Here is a 22,294-nt window from a genome sequence, read left to right as displayed (position 1 = left end):
TCATCATCTAAAGTATCATCATCATCACCATCATCATCATCCTCATCCTTAGAAGCAGAAGCCACGGGAGAAGGTGGTGAAGGAGTAGCCTCAAGAGCAAAGCCACCCATAGACGCCTGTTGTCGTGCAATACGACCGAAACGAACGTTCACCTGATACAACTCCGTAGAGAGTGTATCGAGGCGAGCATCCATGCGCTACAGTTGCGCCATGATATCTCCTAGAGACACATCGCCCGAAGAAGAAGAAGGAGCCGATGTGGATGGAGCCGAACGGGATGGAGTGGAACGGGAGGAAGGAACTGCTGAATCCGACTGCCGCGACCGAAGCTGAGCCTTGCTACGTTTAACGGTAGCGTAATCTATGGCACACATGACGGTAAAGTGGTCGGAAGAGGGAAAAGAAACAGAAAAATGGCGTAGAATCCTCGTGATAGCGGAAGGAAAGATGAGCTTATCACGGGTCGCCGAATCTAGATGAACATCTATAATAAACAGAATGAAATGAGAATGGAAGTCTATGGTAAGATGCTTAAGAAGAGACAACAAAAACTGAGCACGAGGCTCTGTGATGAAGTTATAGTGAGAGAGGGGATGCAAAACAAAAGTCATCACCATGTTCATGAATCTAGGACCTTTAGCAAAAGGTCGACATGGTATAAAAAGACGCTCACCCCAAGTAGTAGGGCGCTCATAGAAAGTAGACATGAGCTCATCCCTGGACACAGTCCTCAGACACTCACAACCAGGATAGTCAGGAAACTCTATCCTAGGGAACCGAAGCACACCCGCAACTAGTTGTGGTGTGATAGGAATGCGCGTACCTCGAACGCGAGTGAAGAAAAGAGGTACTGACCGATCAATCCCGTGAATGTTGGAGTAGAACTCCTAGATAAGCATGAGAGGACAGGTGACTGAGACGTCACACAGTGACTCCCATCCCCTACTGTGAATGACAGAGGGAAGGTCGATGTTGGCAAAATCCGTCAAAATGACTTGGCGTTCCGAATGAATGCCTCGTCTAGAAAAGTTCTCCGAAAATGCTTAAAAGGCATCATTATCACGGAACCAGATATGAGATAAGGTAGGATCAGACAAAGAAGAAGCACCGAAACGAAGAGGATTCCGGGCTGGAGTGGATTTACGCTTAGGTGCCATAGACACGACTAACATAAACAACAGAGAGGGAGAGAAAGAAATACAATCAGAAAAGTCCCAAACATTTTCAAATATATCAAATATATTGAAAAGAAGTACGTATGCATGGGAAATGCATGAACATGTGACATGCAAAGAAAATTGCATCATGGGCTCAACCCAATCCAAACCTATCAGCACATAAACATATAGCACACATCTAAATTCATGGCAATACCATTATAATGCTAAGGTGATGCAATGTATGAGATTTTAAACACATTTAAGTGAAAACCCAACCCAAAATTTCAATGAATCTCATCAATTTTGAAAAACCCCAAAAATTTCCAAAAACCCCAAATCTTAGGTTTCAAAACATGAAATGCATGAATGAGAAAGGATTAGAAGCTTACTAAGAGAAGAAAAACTTGAAAAATCCTTGAGAACCAAGATAGGAGTGAGATTAGAGTGTTTTTGGGAGAGAAACAGAGAAGTATCGAGAGAGAGATCGATGGAAATGAGATCCGAATCGTGCAGGGGCTTTATATAGGAAAGCCAGTAAATCTCGACAAATGAAGGTATCAAGAGGTATCAAGCAATCTGTCGAGGAGGTGTCGAGGAAATACTCGTCGACAACTGAGGTGTCGAGGAGGTATCGAGGATCAACACACCAGAATTAAGAACAGAAGCTCGATCGATCCACCAGGTATCGAGAAGCTATCGAGCATACAGACCCAATCTCGATAGATCCACCAGGTATCGAGGTGCAGGCAAGATTGCGATAAGAAAAAGCTTAAGGAAGCTCGACAGATAGCCAGCTATCGAGGAGGTGTCGAGCCAGCTTTTAAAAACAGTTTTTCGAGCTGTGAAAAACACAATCATGAATGCAATCCAACATGCAACTCAACCAATGATCCAATCAACATATTAAACTCTCAAAAACATCTCTCAAAGGAAAAAATTTAGCACATGGATCTTCAAAAACACACACACACTAAACACGTCTAACCAATTTTATATTTCAAAATAAGTCCAGACAGATTAGTGAGCATACATCAACACATGTAAAACCTTGTAATGATCAAATCACATTGTACCTGCACATGTATCAAGAATAACAAAGAATATTGTGTGTTGTGTGTGAAAAATATCGCAAGATTGCATAAGTGTATGCATGTTATAACGATTTGAGATATGAGAAAATCATTTTAACTTACACATAATCATAACTGCTTGATGGGAACTATCACCTTTGAGGTACATCCTATAAATCCTACATCTCCTAGAATACACGCTTGCAATCATATTTAAAGCAATTTTTTTTTTTTTTATCTTTTTGCTTTTGATTTTTTTTTTTTTTTTTTTGCATATTTTTCTTTTAAGCATATCATGCATGGGCATATAAAAGAGAGAAAAGAAATACTCAATGATATTTGACATTCCAATTTTGCTATGCCTAAGCACACAAATGTCATTAACACTGCACTTTTGCTATGCCGAAGCATACAGGTGTCTTATTATGATTGGCGGGTAACAGTGGTGAGATGGTTATTTATGCCTTTCTCTCAGGATTTTTTAGTCCCTCCCGTCAAAAAGAGTGATATGCGTATTAAGTTTAAGAGACAACTTAATCGTACTCATCACAAACACGAGCCACAAAACTCACTTGCTTAGTTGTGCATAGAGATGCTCATCTAAGCTACAAATGATACAAAGTTTAGAATATTTTATTTTAATGGCCATCCAAGGTACACAAGTACCAAAGTACACATAACACATACTGTTTTTGTATTTTTCTGATTTTTCATTTTTTTATTTTATTTTTATAAAGAAAAACAAATTAAAGCAAAAAATGAAAAATAACCAAACAAAAACATGTTAAACAAACAAAGTATAAAAACTAGACTGACTCAAAACATGAAAGCAAAACACATAAGTAATGCACACACAAAAACAAGAAAAAAGAGAGAAAAGTGACAGAATCACTTGGAGCCCTTTTCCTTCCACACCTTGGAAGAACCTTTCCGTCTAGCAAACCCTTGAACCGGCGATGAAGGGGAAGAATTAAAACCGTTCAAGTTCGTAAGGAACATGAGGGCTTTGAGAAGATCACCAAGGGGAGCGAGAGAGGATTGAAACTGATTCTGATTCTCAGATGCTATCATTCTGTTGCTCCGTTGAGTGGCAAGCCACTTGTAGCAATTTGGTCGAGTATGACCGGTAACTCCACAATGATGACAGAGATGCTGCTTCTTTTGTTTAGGCTTTTGAGAATTAGCCGTCTTAGCCCTAGGTTTTTTAACATCTTTCTTCTCAAGCTTAGGGGGTGCTCCTAAGATAGATTTACCCTTGTCTAAGTTCTCACTAGCTAATTCAGTTTTAATCTCATTGTTCTCAGTTTTAACATTATTAGCAGGAGGAACAAAAACAGTAGTACTAGAAGAAGCAGCATTAGAGGAAGAAAAACCATACCCTAAGCCTGTTCGATCTGAAGCAGATTTCTGAATGCTTAGCATCTCATCCAGCTTTGTGCTTGAAGTCCTCTCCAATTGAGCTCTGACTTGAAATAGCTCTGCTTCAAGCTTCTTGGTCTTCTCAGCCAAGAAATTATTCTCGAATCTCAGTGCTCCAATAGTCTGATTAGCCTCATCAAACTTTGTGGAAAGCTCCTCACGGTCAAGTTCCACATCACTGAGCTTCTTGATGGTTAGCCTATATAATTTTTCATGCTTCTCAGAAAGCTTATATAGCTTTTCATAGGCTGTATGGATGTCATCTTGATCATCCATCTTCTCAAATTTAGATTCCACCAGTTCCTCTTCTTCAACCACATCTTCAACAATCCCATCAGTAGGATTGACCATGGCCATGAAGGCATTTAAGATTCCGTCATCCTCATTGTCGGAATCATCCTCAAGCTCAATGTCGCTCAAGGTAACAGCAAGTGCCTTACTCTTCCTAATGCTCTTGAGGTATGTAGGACACTCATGCTTCATGTGACCAAAGTCTTGACACCCAAAGCACTTAGGTCCTGAGGGAACAGTGTACTGACCACCTTCCTTAGCATCCTTCTTCCCTTTGTCTTGGCCTTTAAACTGAGAAGAACTGGATTGCCTGCGGTCTTTGTCGAAACCCTTTCCATTGGCGTTCTTCATAAACTTCTTAAACTGCCTGGTGATGTAGGACTTCATCTTAGAATCTTCATCATCAGAAGATTCATCTGTTTCACTGCTCTTGGCTTTCAGTGCCATACTCTTGCTTTTACCTAACTTACCTATTCTTGTCAACCCTAGCTCGTAGGTCTGCAAGTTTCCAACCAGCTCAGTCAGAGGAATCTTGTCAATATCCTTTGATTCCTCTATTGCCGTAATCTTGGCATGAAATCTCACGGGCAGAGATCTAAGCACTTTCCTCACAATCTTGGGTTCAGGAATGGTTTCCCCAAGATTGAAGGCTGAGTTCACTATGTCCTTTAGCTTGGCATAGAACTCATCGAAAGACTCATCCTCCTCCATCTTTATCTCTTCAAAGCTTGTAGTGAGCATCTGAAGCTTTGAGTCCTTGACAGCCTTCGTACCCTCATAGGTTGTCTGGAGAATAGTCCAAGCCTCTTTGGCAGTTTCAGTGGAGGATATCTTCTTGAACTCTTCATTGGTGACAGCATTGAACAATGCATTCAAAGCTCTATTGTTGAAGTTTGTCACCTTAATCTTGGCATCATCCTAGTCGGCTGGCACTTCTGTAGGCTTAGTCCAGCCTATCTCCACAGCTTGCCACACTTTCTCATCTAAAGACTGCAAGAAAGCTCTCATGCGTATTTTCCAGTATACATAGTTAGCGCCATCAAATAAAAGAGGTATGATTAATGACTATCCTCTATCCATGACAAACAGGGGTCAATGGATCAACACAACAAAGATTAAACCCTAATTAGAGTGTGTCCACTCTGATACCACTTGATAGGCCACAAACTGAATGACCCCTTGTGATAGAAATTAATTAATTAATTAGCCAAGTTATTAATTAATCAATTTATCATACAAACGCGTGGTAGTACAAACAAATTACCAATAAACTAAATGCGCAACGAAAAATAAATAACACGGTGATTTGTTTACAAATGGGGAAAACCTAACGGCAAAAACCCCACCGGGTGATTTTCAGGTCACCACTCTTGAAACTCCACTATTATCACAACAAGCAGTTACAAGTAAAGGAATCTCAGTACCTTACCAACCTACAGTTGAACCCTTACCCCAATACCCAATTGGACTAATTCTGTAGTGACAGTTCTCCTTTCAGATGCACGACTCCCAGTATGTGACTAACCACTCCTTTCAGGTCACCACTTCCGAAACTCCACTATTATCATAACAAGCAGTTACAAGTAAAGGAATCTCAGTACCTTACCAACCTACAGTTGAACCCTTACCCCAATACCCAATTAGACTAATTCTGTAGTGACAGTTCTCCTTTCAGATGCACGACTCCCAGTACGTGACTAACCAATTGCGCGGATCCCAGTACGCGACTTTAATCACTAACTAAGAAGGTTGTTGGTTGCAAAGTTTTTTAGTTCATCCACACGATGAAGATCAAGAAGATTCTTGGTCACAAAACCCTACGGTGCACATACATGTATAGCAACTTCTTCAAGAGAAAGAGATGAACTAGGGCAAGAACTTCGTCTCCGGTCACGCTTGAACAGAGTTTGCTCAAAGCTTATGCAACTTATGAACACATTGATGGCCCTTAAACTGATCCTTTTATATGTCTAGGTTTAGGAGAAAAGAAGGCCCAAAGACACATTCACGGATCCTAAGAAAATCATATTGGAATTCTGAAAATCTTAAATCTCGACAGATAGCAGGTGTCGAGCAGTTGTCGAGTAGGTGTCGAGCATACTGAATGAAGAATAGCTTCCTTAAGCTCGATAGATGTAGCTGTCGAGCCAGCTGTCGAGCTTTAATGATTTTGCACTCTGAACTTGTTTTCTTGAACAGACTTAAAAGTTCCAATACTTAATCTTGAAACAAGGTTTCTTGAAGTATTTAAAACATCCTAAATCTACCCAAATACAAGTAAAGTGCGTTTTGTCAAAGGATAAGCCAATTACATAAAATCATGACATATGTTCTTAACAAGTGAAACACATATGTCCTAACACACGTGCATATGGCAGAATAATGATTGGTTCGTGTCAATAGTAAAACACGTAATAACAAAGAAATAAGAAAGTTTCAGCAGAAAATGTTTAGCTAGTACAATAGCTAACACAGTAAATATAATAAAAATGTGCTACAACAGAATAACTAGTACAGCAAATGAAGATACCACAATAGGACAACTGATGCAGCGAACGTGATAAAAAAGTGCTATAGCAAAATGACTAAATATAGCAGATATAAGTTCTAACGAGTGAAATCAAATATATTTGCGATTGAGATCAAGTATTGAATCTTCCCATAGAATATGTAAACCAAAAAGGAATCCAAACCCCAACTTAAACAACCTTGTCAAAGGCTTTTGCCATCAAAATTGTGCATTTTAGAGAATGGGCTTAAATGACTACTTGTTACTCTTTTGGGATTCCAAAGAGTGGGTTTACTAAGTTAAATCCTCCTCAGATTTTTTACCTTGAAATTGTTGGTTTCATTGATTTTCTTAAGTCGTCATATTACTATCTTCTTTACTTTTCTGTATTAAGTAATTTAATTGCATGAGTTTAACCTAGATATGAATAATTAACCTAAGTAACTACTTGGCTAATTCAATAGGTTAAACTAATTTGTTTAAAAGGGGTCTAAACAAAACAAATAGAACTTTTTAAAGTTTAAGAACTAAAAGAAAAATTTTAGTAAAATTTAGGAACCAAAATAATATTTTACCATTATTTTTCTTTTCTCTCCTTTGTTTCTATCTCTCTAACAACACTGTGATTCTATCACATCTTGGTTTAATTAAAAGCTAACTTTCTCTTTGTCATTTAGAATGTACTAAAGGTCTGTTTGGATACCGCTTATTTGCTGAAAATTGACAACTTATTGCTGAAAATACTGTAACAAAATATTTTTTTAAAGGCAAAACACTATTCACGTGTTTTTGTGCTTTGGCTAATCCATGAACAGTACCATGTGACCAGCCAAAAAAAGGCAAATACAACTTCAATGCTAGGCAAACGCACACTAAATAAAAATTTATTAGCAACTTAACCACTATAAGGACTAGAATCAAACTCTGGAGTTATTAAAAAGGTAAAGTCAAAAACTAAAGTCTATAATTGCATTTTCAAATGATAGCCCTGCTATGATATCTCTACAAGCACAAATTGATTCGCCACTTCATTTCAAAAAAATATAAAACAACTATAAGTTATTTTTCAATAAGAATATCAAAATAAATAAGCTTTTCAATAAGAATATCAAAATAAAATAAGCAAGCAAACTAATTCATAAACATGGAAATTGTAATATTTAAAAATTAAAAGGAACTTTAAAAATTGATATGATAATGATATTTTACCTTCGTCTCACAATACTGAGATGAATACTGATTTTAATTTTTAAGGACCATTTTTCCGACATTCGTTCAAAATTTGCAATCTTATCACCTAAAATCCAAAAATAAGTGGTTAAGACAAATTCTTTAGTGGGTGTCGTAAAATAACATAAACTCATGTTACAAATATATAAAATGTACAATTGAGACAAAACGGAGTAATATATATATAAATATATATATATATATATATATATTAATAGGTAAAGTTCAATTAGAATTTAAAATTAGAATCTAATTTTGTGTCATGTGTCTAAATTTATGTAGGGATTACATCATAATTATCCACTTAGGTTTTTTAATCTTTGTGCCAAGTGAGTTAATGAGTATAAAATACTAATAATCTAATATTAATGAACTATAAATTTTTTTTAAAAAAAAATTTAATCACGTAACAAAAATCACCACACATTCTATCTTATTAAAAAATTAGAAAAAATTGATTATAAGTAGTATTAAATTTGGGTAAGAATTTTAATATATGGCTAATTATGTTTACTTTTAAAAAAAAAATTAACTAATTACTTATATTTTTTTGATAGAAATTGTGTTTAATTTTAAATGTATTTATACTTATGCATATGTTACATGCTATTTTTTTTAATAATTTGACTAATTATATATACTTTTATAATAAAAATTGTGTTTAATTTTAAATGTATCCATACATTTTCATGGGTTACATCTAGTTTATATAATACTCAATCCTTAATATATATATATATATATATATATATTAAATCCAAGCAGTACACATGCTTGCTTCTAGGAAACTTGAAATTACTCCCATTTGATCATGTCCATATTTTGAAGAAACTACAAAATAACAAAATTATAGGTGATTATTATTATTTTTGTGATTAAGCACAAAAGTAAACATCACAAAAGTAATCATCACTCGGTGAGTTGTTTTATTTAACAGTATGATTACAGCTAGGGGTGTCCACGGGTTGGTCCAGGTAGGGTTTATGCCCAACCCGCAACCGACCCGCTTACATCGGGTGGCCGATTGAACGACCTGTTGCCGACTGCCGACGACATCGAGTCGAGTCGGATCGGTCTCCGGTGAACGACGGTCGGGTCGGTCGGCCTCGGTACTGAGGTAAATCACGGAATCTTCGCCGGATTGAAGCTCAAATCCACCGCATAAGCCCAGATTTCAGAGAAAATCACAAGATCTAAGCAAAAATTGAAGCAAAAAGCACTATATCAAGCCCAGATTTGAGCAAAAGCACCACATCAAGCAAGAATCGAAGCAAAAATCAATCCCAGATCTGAGTAAAATCGAAGCAAAAGCTCCACATCTAGCCGGATCTAAGTAAAAATCGAGCAAAATCTTCATCTCCCCGTCGGATCTAAGCAAGAAAACCAAGATCTTCACCGGATCTAAAGAGAAAACCAAGATCTTCATCGAATCTAACCAAAAACTACCAAACTTCTCACCGGAATATCGACGAATCTGAACGGATCTGGGTAAAACCAGCGTTCTTTCTTTGTTTTCGTCGGTCGGATCGGGTATATCGGGTTTTGAGGAAGAAAACCCGCCATCCGAACCGCCTAAAATGGTTTTTGGTGGCGGAGACCCGTCTCCGACCGTCACCGACATCAGGTTGGCCGGTTTTCGGGTCGGACCAGACGGTTTGGGCAGGTGGGTCAGTTTTCGGGTTCTGATGGACACCCCTAATTATAGCTTTGTAGTTTGAGGTATTCTTATGTTGTAAAATTTGACTGGATTTTTATTTGCTGCTATATTAATTTTTTGATAGATAAAGACAGATAAATTTACTGCTATACTGATATTCTTAGCATTATTCATTTCAATTATCTCTCCATTTTTTGGACACAAGAAAAAATAATTTTTCTTTCATTCTTCATAGGCAACAGGCCCTTATTCAATACCATGGAAGCACAAGGTTTTATAATAAATATGCTAAAAAATTCCAAGCGCAAGTCAAAATAACAGGCACAATTGTTTCTCCTAAAAAACAAAATCAGGTACGATGCATGCATGGTTTAGACATTTCAATTAAATTTACTTAATTTAAGGTAACAATTACTACCAAGATTTTACATTCAAACTGATAACATAGCTAACTGATAACATACATTCAATGACTAAGCAATGGAAGTTAATATATATAATTTTAGTAGTACCTAACTGATAACATACCTACAGGGTAGGATCTTATAATTATGTAGAACCATATGCAAATAATTACCACCATCTATAGATTAAGATTTTACTATTATTAGCTTGTTTGTGTTGGAGATTCTAATATCAATTAATTGATAATATATAAGATTTACAATTTAACAATATAGTCAGTTCATGATAAACAAATGATAGAAAGGTTGTGCAAATTTTATTTAGTGAAATAAAAAAATCACCTCAGTACTTAATTAGATTATTAGAATGGAAGGGGAAGAAAAACCTTTGATTGTTCTTGAACAATATATTTAGAATTGCAGCAAGCAAAAGGCCAAGGTTATCAAAGCACACTGTTTGAATCTGAAACCCAAACCAAAATTTAGGACATAATTCCACATTAACGAAGAAAATACAATATATATATATATATATATATGCTAGGAAATATTATAATAGACCTGTGGCCTTTGTAGAAACTTCATTTGATACTGCAAAGCTGCAGAAACAACATTAAAAATAAATATTGAAAAGGTGAAATATTCAGTTACATCAAAAATGCTTTTCCAGATCACAATCTTGATAGAACGACAACATTTTCACAAACACTTCACGGGCACTAATTAATTAATGTACCTGAAATTTCAATTCATAGTCACTTCACTTGCAACAATCCTTTCCCTTCTCCTCGTCTCTTTCCTCCAAGTTCTTAAGCAGTGAGACATATTCAAAGCACACAACAAAGAACAAAATAAATCATTTTGCAATCAATTGAAAAACATGAAAGGGCTAAATAAATTTTTTATTTTTTATTTTTAAATTAAAAGGTATGAAATAGACTTACAAGAGCAAAACCAACTATTGAAAAGCCAAAACACTCATTTTTCTTTATCCCTTCCTCCAACTGTCTCTCTTTCAAGATAAGACATTATAATTCTCTCCCTTTCTTGGTCAGTGTGATCATAATACCCAAGTTAAGTTTTGTTACAAACTTATGTTTTTTTAACAAAACGTGTCTGTCTCATTTCCTCTCTCTTTTTCCCTTTTTTTTTCTCTTACTTTTTATTTTCTTATTTTTATGTATTATTTTTGAGAAAATTATGTTTTTTTTTTTTTTTTTTTTTTACTAAATGTGGTTGATAATTTTTATTGTTATGTTTTTAATTTGAACTGACTTAGTGTTTGAAATTTTTTATTATATTATATTTTCTTTTGAATTGATATATTCTATAATAAATATTTATATCTATCTATTTTGTTATAAATAAATAAATATAAAATAGTGTAACTCCAAAACGGTACACCGATATTCACCGATACCAAAATATTTCATTCTTATAAATAAACTGAAAAAGTCACCATAATGAAATTTAGAACATTGGTTCAAATGACTCTCTCAAAAATATTTCTTTTTTTTAACAAGGAAAAAAAATTAAAAGAATAATACTAGAATAATGTTTCATCCTTTTTAGCATAATGTTAAGAATATGAAATAATTGTTGTAATCTTTTTAGTTAGGTAGTTAGCTAGTTAGTTGAGATTAGGATTAGGATGAGTTAATTAGAATTTGAGCACATGTGGCTCATTTAACACATAGCTTAATTCATAGAGCACATGTTGAATTAACTAGCCAATTATCTTGAGCAATGTGGGCTAATGACATTAGAGCTAGTTTCCTATAAATACATGATTGTAATTCAACATTAGATATCAATTGAAGAACAAACCAACTTCTTAGTGCATTAATTAGTGCATCTCTCTCTCTCTTTCTCTATAGAAGGTGACTACCTTAAATTAAGTCAATTTCCCTACAACTCCCATCAATTCTCCTATAATTCCTATCCATCCATCCCCATTAGGAACCAATGGGTTCCTAATAAGTGGTATTATAGCCGTTCATCCTAAAGCCGTGGTTGAAACTAAATCTACAATACTTCTAGACGAAGCTATTTCCAACTTTGAAGAAATTCTAAAAAAACTTAATATCATTTTGTAGAAATTATCCGATACAAAAACAAGAAGACAACAACCCCAAACACCTCGGTCCAATGAGAATCATATATCAAGCAATGTTCTAGCCATAACTTTTCCAAAATCAATCAAGGTTAATTTTCCTAGGTTCAAGGGTGAAGAATTTGCTGCTTGAGTTTATAAAGCAAACCAATACTTCAACTATTACAAGACCCCAAATCATGAAAAGCTTCCAATGGCCTATTTTCACATGGATGGGGAAGCATTGGTGTGGATTGAAGATGCTGAAGATACAAACTTATTTGTTAGTTGGGATGCCTTTGTTCAAGTACTACAAGTCAGATTTGGATCTACTTCTTGTGACAATCCATTCAAGGCTACTATTCAAGAACCACATGTTCTTGTGAGTAATCCAATGCTCATTGGCGTTAGCCGAATTCATGTTTCACCAAATGGGTCTATTCATGCAATCAAGAACAAAGACGTAGACTTACCACGCATTCACATTGGGGGCCAAATCTCCATGCTTAGTGGCTATCACAAAGCCAAGGAACTAGATGCTTCTTTTCTTGGTGATAGCTGTGGGATAAATGATGGATTCTATAGCCAATATGATCATAATTTTTATAAGAAATTGAGTTCTATATTACTGAAGGTTAATGATTGTTATGTGTTATGCTCTAATGTCATGGGATGTGATTAATTGCTTTGGAGCTATTCGTGTAATCAACGGTCAAGATGCTTTGGCGTATTAGGTTAGTGGCTGGTTTCCCTTAATGAAGGTGTCATTTCACAACAACACTTTGTGGGCAAGGTGTTTTCAAGGGGAGGGAAATGTTAGGAATATAAAATAATTGTTGTAATCCCTTTAGTTAGGTAATTAGCTAGTTGGTTGAGATTAGGATTGTTAGGAAATTTAGACTCCGGTTGATAGAATTAACAAGTTTTAAACCCAAGTTGTTAATTAGATTTATTATAAAAAAAAAAAAAAAAAAAAAAAAAAAAAAAAAAAAATTTTAAAAAAAAAAAACATCAATATCATGTCAAAATTATGTAGCGAAAAAAATAAATAAGACAAGATATGATGATCCAAGAAAACCAATGAAACAAACTAGTTTCACAGTAAAAAACCTGAGGGGAAACCTTCCCGAAAAACAATCCACTATAGTAAAGAAAAGTTTCAGATCTAGTACAAAACCTTTGTTCCTAGACTCTACAATCCTGTAGATGAACTCACAGCAGAAACCTTCTACCGCTTCAGAACATCTGAACTCTTCAATATATGAACGCCACCCTTTGATGCATGAATCTCAGTACGTGACTAACCAATTGCGCGGATCTCAGTACGCGACTTAATCACCAACTAGAAGAAGATTGTTGGCTGCAAAGTTCTTCACTTCATCAACAATGAAGATCAAGAAGCACTTGGTTACAAAATTCTAAAGCGTAAAGACGTACTGAAAAACCTTTGTCCCTAGACTCTACAATCCTGTAGATGAACTCACAGCAAAAATCTTCTACCGCTTCAGAACATCTGAACTCTTCAATATATGAACGCCACCCTTTGATGCACGAATCTCAGTACGTGACTAACCAATTGCGCGGATCTCAGTACGCGACTTAATCACCAACTAGAAGAAGATTGTTGGCTGCAAAGTTCTTCACTTCATCAACAATGAAGATCAAGAAGCACTTGGTTACAAAATTCTAAAGCGTAAAGACGTAGTAGTTTCTTTTAGAAAGAATAAGGCATCGGTCACCTTTTTCATATGTTCTCCTTGTATTCTCTTATGTGACGGCCTCTAAAATAAGCCATATATATGTCTAGGGTTGTAAGAAAAGAAACTCTACACAAATACATAAGCTTGGGCCAAAAATCAGATCTGGAAATCTAAATTCCCGTAATCTCGATAGATACCTCAATCAATCGAGAATATGTCGAGCTTTATGCATTAAATCTCTATAGATAGTTATCTGTTGAGCAGCTGTCGAGCTATCTGTCCACAGGCGTCGAGCTATCTGTCCAACTTTAATGAATAGCACTTCTTCACTTGTTTCTTGGTCCAATCTTCATGGCTTTAATACTAGACTTGAACAACATGTTTCTTGAAGTATTAAACATATCCTAGATCTACCCAAATACAAGTAAAGTGTGTTTTGTCAAAGGATTAGCCAACTAAATAAATATTGACATATGTTCCTAACATGAATCACATATGTCCTAACAAGGGTTAGGATGAGTTAGTTAGGATTTGAGCACATGTAGCTCATTTAACACATGGCTTAATTCATAGAGCACATATTGAATTAACTAGTCAATTATCTTGAGCTATGTGGGCCAATGACATTAGAGCTAGTCTTCTATAAATACATGATTGTTGTTAAGTTATAGTTTTTCACATAACATATGTTGGCTTATTCCATGACAAAAAATGTTGTAATTGCATTAATTAATTTCCTTGTATTTTGTGAGATTAATTTGTAATGGGTTTAGTATTAAGTTGGTGAAAATTATTCAAGAAGTTGATCTTGCGACTTGTCTTGCGAGTGGTGCAACCCACGAAAGGTCACATAAGAAGCACATGTGAAAGCTGAAGAGTCAAGTGTCAGGTTGTATTTCGTAAGTCACTTCAAGACTTAGGCCAAGTTACAAGTGACCCGCAAAACTCTCTACCTAGAGGATTTTAAGTGTGATTTTTCTATCCTTTACTCATACTATATATACCCTTATTACCCGCAAAAGTGTAAGGACTCTATTAAGAGAAAAACCCTAGAGAGGTTTCTACAAGACACCCACCTTTTAGAGAGAGAGCTATTCATCCTTTAGTGAGAAATCATTATAGTCTCTTATCCTTCCTTCTCCTATTGTTATACCTTAAGAGGAGATTTGTAACCAAACACAATTCACACCTATTTAGAGTGTAGATAGTGTTTAGGATCTTAGGAAGCATTTGAGATTTGCCAAAAGAAGCCGATGAGGCTTGGCAAATGCAATCGGGCAATAATGCGAGATCCGGATAACTAGTGAAGATAAGACTCCAAGAAGTCTGTTGGTAGCCGGAGTTTGGAGGGCTCTAGTACATTGGCTAGATTAGGCTTGGGGGGTTTTTTTGATATTCGTATATTTCAACTAATTCACTAGTGAATCGAGGGTTGCGGAGAGGTTTTTCGCTAAATTCTGAGGTTTTTTTCTTCGATAACATATCTTGATATTATCTTGTGTTTGTATCTCTCTTCTCTTATTCTTTGTGATCACATTTATTGTTTATTGCTTATGTTCATGCAATAGAGTAGTTTCGGTTTATTGCACTTTATTTACTCTTGTTCTGCACTTATATAAGTTAAAGTGAAAGCAATTTAGCCATAAGTTTAAAATTGGGAGGTCTAAACAAGTATTAGTGTTTCTACACTAATTGAGCTTTCAATTATAATTCAACATTAGATATCAATTGAAGAATAGACCAACTTCTTAGTGCATTAGTGCCTCTCTCTCTCTCTCTTAATCTCTCTCTTTCTCTATGGAGGGTGACTATCTTGAATTAAGTCAATTTCCCTACAACTCCCATCAATTCCCCTATAATTTCTATCCATCCCCATTAGGAGCCACTGGGTTCCTAATACTTTTCCTATCTTGTCTAGTGAGTTAGCTCTACTTGTTTAAGTTTTTGGTAGAGAGGTTTTAATAATAGCAATTTTCTTCTACTCCTTTAACTTTAAATGATTGGTGGCTTGAGATCTTGATTGGATCTTGTAGAATTTTCTTTCATTTGCTTTGAGTTATGAATAATATATTAGATTTATAGCTATATAATATATGGAATTATAGATTTCATTTTTCTTTGGAACTAAAGCCTTTGTTATTTTTTTATTAAGTTTTCCATTTTATTTTAATTACTTGATTGAGGTTCAAGATGTCAAACTAATTATAATGCCTTCAAGAAATAGCTATATATTTGAGTTACATAAGAAAGTTTTTTTAAAAGTACAATGAAACAATTCTGAAATTTTGTGTGCATATCTATAGTGAATTAGATATATTTTGTGAGCAACAACTAAGAAGCCTTAGGGTCCATTTGGTAGCTGAGCTTAAAAACTGTTTTGTATAATTTAAATGCTTAAACTATGAGCCCTACTTTTAAATTTTGTGTTTGGTAAGAAAACTCTTGTTAGGATATTTAGATAACACTCCTCACTTTAAGTGATTTAAAGAATGTACTTAGAGAACTCTTCACAGCAATTTTTAGAACTCAACTAGCAATATTTAGTGGCATTGTGGTAAATATTGTGAAAAAGTGGGTCCCACCAAAACTGACTGCTCTCTCTCTCTCTCTCTCTCTCTCTCTCTCTCTCTCTCTCATCAATAAAATAAATTATTTTATATGACATGACAAGTTGACAAGTTTCTCTCTCTTCAATAAAATAAATTATTTTACACCATTCATGTGAGAGTAATATACACTTTTTCTAAAAAAATAAATACTCATACCAAACATCCAATTTTGTGTTTTAAGTTTTAAAAGGATGTTACAAAAATATGCTACCAAACACATTTTTTTTTGCATTATGGGTACTTAAAAAACATATTTTAATCTACTCTTTAAATCACAGTTTTCATATTGTTTTGAAAACCAAAACTACAATACTCTTACCAAATGGGCTCTTAGTCTCAAAATTTCAGGATCGGTTTTTCATTGTATCAACTAGCAAGCATTCTATTTAGCATGTCACTAGTAGGGGATTTCCAACGAGAATCTATAGTAGATCCATTTATAATAGAGTTACTAAATTTTATACTTCGAGTCAACCTACTAGAACTCTCTTTTTCTAGGCTTGGGATTATTAGTTGTAAATAAAATATGTGACACTAAGCACAAACACAGTTGGAGTTAAATTAGATATATTTTGTATAGTCATTAAATTTTATAAAGACAATAAATCATCTAAAAACATTATTATAATAATATATATATATGTAAGAAAATTATTAGAGCATATGTGTGTTTTTCATATTTTCCTTGATTGTTGTATCAATATCATAAGTTGGTTATGAGATGCATGTATAAGTTCATGCCAAGGTAGAATTGACAGTAATAGACTTTAACCATTGGTTTTGGTATTATGATTTCCGAAGTTTGAGTTCCTTCAGATTTAGGCATTCATTTCTTTTTCACTTTCATGTAAGGAACTACGAATAAGTAATATGAGTATTACGTAAGTCACAAAGTTTATCTAAAAACCTTATTATGAATTGAAACAATTTTTTTTTTTTTTTTTTTTTTTTGTGAAAAATGTTGCATACAATCTTATTTCAAACAAATATATCTTCATGAGATTTCAAAATCTATAATATGTGAATTAAGCATGCTAAAAATATTATAATTTCACAAATATGATAATTTAAGAAAATAGTAGATAAGTTAAGCCACAATACTAAGCCAATAGTTATTTAACACTTCTACAAAGACATGAAATAATTATTAATGTGAGATGATGAAATACCATGTCACTATATTCTACGGGTACTAAATAATTTTCCCAAATAAGAGTACATTTTCATGATAACCTTCAAATTTAAGTACTAGCTTCACATCCATTAATAGTGCTCCATCGAAAGCCGAGGCTTGAGTATAACATCCAATGGATCGACCTTAGGTAATGCAATTCCTGGTCCTTCACGCATATCCACCTTCACACCTGCCATGGGTGTGATATCAAATCCTTGAAGCAAACGAGCTAGTGCCAAGTGAACCACTTGCAAGCCAAATGTGATTGCAGGGCATGACCTTCTACCAGAACTGAATGGAATATACTCAAAATTTTGACCCCGAACATCAATGTCTGCATGAGTTGTCAAAAACCTCTCTGGTTGGAATTCAGATGGGTTCGACCACACACGTGGGTCTCGTTGCAACTTCCATATATTAATGAGCAAACGAGTGCCCTTTGGAACAAAATAGCCACCAACAGTACAATCTTCCATGGCCTCACGTACTCCTGTAAGGGGACCTGGTGGGTACAGACGTAAGGTTTCCTTAACAATGGCTTGGAGGTATTTTAAGTTTTGGATATCTGATTCTTCCACCCATTTATCTTTCCCTACATGCATATCTAACTCTTCTTGGGCAGCCTTTAGCACACTTGGGTGGTTCAAAAGTAGGGAGAGTGCCCATGTTAGTGTAGTAGCTGTGCTTCCTGCTCCTGTAAGGATGAGAATCTGCCAAAACACACACACGTTTAACCTCCTCTTTTGATACCATAATAAATTATTTATTGTTCCAACACACAGAAGCATAAAAATAAGCAAGAGAGGGGGATGGTAGTTGTTCTCGAAAAATTCTTTCTCTTTGTTAAAAAGAGATCATTTTAAAATTTTCTTAGTTATGATTTAAAGTTTAGCTAGCGTTCATAACATATTGATTTGGTTAAAAAAAATAGATTTATATATCTTCTTGCACCCTTTCAAAGCAACCACCAAATTTCTCAAAAACATTCAACTGCTATTATAGTTGCTCAGTTTCTAATAATATAAGTATAATTCATGTCAAGAGTTTTGTAGCTTAATTAATACTTTTTTATTTTTTTTATCGAAGATATCATGTGTCCAATTCCTTCTTTCCCGACTATTGAATTATACAAAAAGAACGGTACAATTTGCATGCTTTCTTAGGGACCTAGCAAACCCAACCCGGTTTGAATTGAAGGGTCATGGGCAGATTGGAATATAATGGCACCTATCAAACAAACTCCATGTTCCCAGAGATGGACCTATGTGTGGGCTGGGGGGGCCATGCCCCCCCCCCCCCCCCCCCCCCTCAGATTTTGAAAAACCAAAGACTAGTATGTATTTTTACACAAAAGTTTAGAATTTTGTCCCCGAAATTTATATTTTGGCCCCCTCTCTCAAAATACTTTTCAAATTGGCCCATGAAATCAAAACAGAAAACTTATCTGACCATTCTTGCATTCCATTTGCCCAAGAAAAACAAAAATCTTGTCCCCGAAATTTATATTTCGCCCCCCCCTCTCTCAAAATACTTTTCAAATTGGCCCATGAAATCAAAACAGAAAACTTATCTGACCATTCTTGCATTCCATTTGCCCAAGAAAAACAAAAATCTTGTCCCCGAAATTTATATTTCGGCCCCCCTCTCTCAAAATACTTTTCAAATTGGCCCATGAAATCAAAACAGAAAACTTATCTGACCATTCTTGCATTCCATTTGCCCAAGAAAAACAAAAATCTTGAGTCAATCCTTTGGACAATTCATAAAACCAGACAACAAAAAAACCTTTAGACAAGGTTTGGTCTACTGGATGGATCTCTCTTCCTTCTTTGATCTGATCTTGTCTCCCTCCTCTCTCATTCTCTCTGCCTTGTGGTGTGTGACTTGTAAGGTGGCTGCTACTCTGCTTTTCTTTAATCTCTAAGTGATAAAGGTGGAAAGTGGAAACTTTTATTCCAAAACTATTAGTGAAATTTTTTACAAGTAGCAACAAAATCATGGCGCCTACTGACAATCCAATAGCAGGAGTACACCGTACGCCTAGAGTTTTTATTTTTTTATTTCTTTTTTATAAAGAGTACACCTTTTGTTAGAATTTTTTTTTTTTTTTTTTTTTGGGGAACAAAAGGATAGGTTAACATGTAGTTATTAATATAGGTTAATATAGAATAATGTAAAAATATTAAATAAGCTGTTTTTTTTTTTTTTTTTTGGTGAACAAATAATTTGATTTTAAAACAAAGAAAAGATTAAAGAATCAGTCCAACTCATATCGAACCAAAGAAACTAGAAGTTTACAATAAGAACCATTCATTTTTTCAGTTCTCTTTGCAATTGTATTTTTTAAACCAGTTTAGGATAAGAATCAATCATATTTTTCAATATTTTTAAATAATTTGACAACTACAACAAGAAAAATGGGGGGATTTAAACTCTGTATGTCTTTGTTAGACACACTAAGGACTAGAAAATGTCAATTTAGCTACAAAAAGTATTGACTATAAATCCATATAATTAATATGACTTTTATTTGATGTATAGATTATGGAAAAGTCAATTACAATGTTTGATTAATTTATGGGTCCTGTTGTTAAGAAGGAATTTAATAATAATTTTTTACACGTGGAGACTTTTTTTTAGGAAAGAGAAGCCATTAAATTTGTTATTTAGAAGACAAAAATACATTTCTTCCTCTCTTAACTCTCCTCACCTTTTACGCTCAAAACTAGTTTAGCCATCTCTCTCTTTTGCCCCCAAAAGAAAAAATTTCAAACCAAAACAAACAACAATTTCAGTACTCTCAAAAAACAACAAAATCACACTCTTTTACAAAATAAGAACAATTTGATCTGAAATTAAAAACTTTTTGGGTGTGAATGAGGGAGGAAATAGATGGTATAAAATTGGACCCAGCGAAATGCCTGCTAAGCAGTCAGCTCTGGCAAGTCTAACTAGGCTGAAATGAAGCTCTCCGCAAGCAAATCAACCTCGTCTAGATCTCGACTTCCAAAACTCCCCCAGAAATTAAGTTTCATGGATGTGCCACTGTGGCAAATGTGATTGGAAAACTGGTGTGGTTCTCTATGAAAAAAATAAAATAAAATAAAATAAAACCAACAACTAGAGATTTGTTGGGGGAAATTTTGGGTCCGTGGATCCCACCAGAAGGAAAGAATCAGAAAAAAAAAAAAAAATGGTCCCACCTAGATTTGTAGCTGTGATGGAGAAGGAAAGAAATGAAATATATATATTTTAATCAAAAGATAAGAATAAACATGAAGCCATAGGATGGGAAAGAGATCTGAGATCACAAGGAGAAAATGCTATAAATATGGAGATGGTAAAAATGGTTAAGAGGGTATTTAAGTAAACTAATGCAACATTTGATGTTTCCAATGTTGCCTGACGCACGTCATACAGGTGTTGACGTTTTTCTTGATTTAGTAATAGCATGCAGGCTAAACAAAGTACCAATGCAAACTTAATAGGTGTTTTATATTACCGTTAACAAAAACCATAATTTATAAGAAAAAAATATAAATTATTTGAGAACCAATACTGATGACGCAACTTTTAGTATTAACATACTAATTTCTAAAAGTTTTGAAACAAAAATGTTTTTGGCCTCCCTAAGTTCAAATTCTGGTTTCGTCCCTCCATGTTCCGTTTCTGTGTTCACTTATCTATTCCATCTAACAAATAAATTCTGCTACCCTTTATTGGTTGATATCAAATAGATAATAATGTTGTATTTGATTGAGTGGATTTTGGAACGATGGAAAGAGAGGAGGTAAAAAAGTATGAGAGAGTGACATTTTCAGCTGTTTGGTATAAAAGAAAATGGAGAGCGTGAAATGAGGCGTGTGGAATGGTTTTCTCCTAAAACAACAAGTCCCGAAGTTTTTGTAAATTTTTGGAACTAAAATAGTATTTTATCCATTTTTATAAAATTGGTAGTGACAACATACCAGTGCATTTGCCTTGATGATGGTATCGCGTGTATGCCCAGAAATCTCAGCATCCTCTGCAAAGCTCGATAGCATCACGTCCATGAAATCGCTTTCACCATCACTCTTCTGCTCTAATTGTTTCTGGAGATGTTCATTAAGCCAAATCTCAAGCACCGAGTCAAGTTCCTTAGCTGTTCTCTTCATGAAACCTATATGCCCTTGGTAGTCCATCCATTCAAGATATGGAATAGCATCAGACAAGACAAACACGCCAGCAAGATATAGAGCATCCTTGATGGCACTTTGAAAACGACATGCCTCACTCCTTTTTTCACCATATGTGGTTGCTGAAAATCGCTTACCAACAATCATCCTGAGGCTGATATTGAAGGTCATGTGCTCAAACAACTTACTAATAGTCACCACCTCGTTATTTGTACAAAGCAAGTGCGAGTCTTTAATCAAAGACTCCACTTCTGAGAATCTTACGTGCTTGAGCTTTTCAAGCCTATGGCTTGAGAGAAGCTCAAGAGTGGCCATCTTTCTTACATCACGCCAATATTGACCATAAGGAGCAAGAGCTAAAACAGCATTGTTGTAACCCATGTATTTCCCAGCCGCTATGCTTGCCCTTGTAGCAAAAGTTCTATCATTGGTGGCTAAGAATTCCTTTGCCATTTCCCAACTACTCACTACTATGAATCGGTGGAAACCGATCTTGAGCGAGAAGAATGAGCCAAATTTATCGGCAATGGCTCCAAGAGATTGGGCAGCTGGGATTTGGCTTCCTAGAAGATGGAGGTGGCCTATGAAGGGCAATGCCCCAGCTGGTTCAGGGATTTCGATGCGTTTGGTGTAAGCCTTCTTGGTTTTTGATGCAATTTTTAGGATAGTATAGATTGCTAGCATAACAAAAAGCCCAAAAATGGTTTGGATATGAGAAGAAATCTCCATGGTGGTCTTTAGATCTTGGGATGGCAAGTGATATTAGATTTGATGTGCATTTATAGAAGCCACTTGTGTCCTTTT

The 22,294-nt window shown here is 35.0% G+C and overlaps 1 protein-coding gene across 1 annotated transcript; it reads right to left on the bottom strand.

Moving 5' to 3' along the window:
* Positions 1 to 17,228: 17,228 nt before the first annotated feature.
* On the bottom strand, positions 17,229 to 22,294 carry LOC126699046 (dimethylnonatriene synthase-like). The gene is made up of 2 exons (XM_050396597.1): positions 21,284 to 22,294; positions 17,229 to 18,025 (listed from the first exon to the last, which is right to left on the bottom strand). Exons 1-2 carry the CDS (start codon positions 22,217 to 22,219, stop codon positions 17,405 to 17,407), a joined length of 1,557 nt encoding a protein of 518 aa, XP_050252554.1. The 5' UTR covers positions 22,220 to 22,294; the 3' UTR covers positions 17,229 to 17,404.

This window comes from Quercus robur, chromosome 9, assembly GCF_932294415.1.
Source record: "Quercus robur chromosome 9, dhQueRobu3.1, whole genome shotgun sequence".
NCBI classification, from domain to species: Eukaryota; Viridiplantae; Streptophyta; class Magnoliopsida; order Fagales; family Fagaceae; genus Quercus; species Quercus robur.
Note: the sequence above shows the minus strand (reverse complement) of the source record. Positions and strands in the feature narration are given on the sequence as shown.

Excerpts from the sequence above, each read along its gene's own strand:
- LOC126699046 (XM_050396597.1), bottom strand. The coding sequence starts at position 22,219 with ATGGAGATTTCTTCTCATATCCAAACCATTTTTGGGCTTTTTGTTATG. Across the intron at positions 18,026-21,283 it reads TCATCAAGGCAAATGCACTG|ATTCTCATCCTTACAGGAGC; the intron begins GTATGTTGTCAC and ends GTGTTTTGGCAG.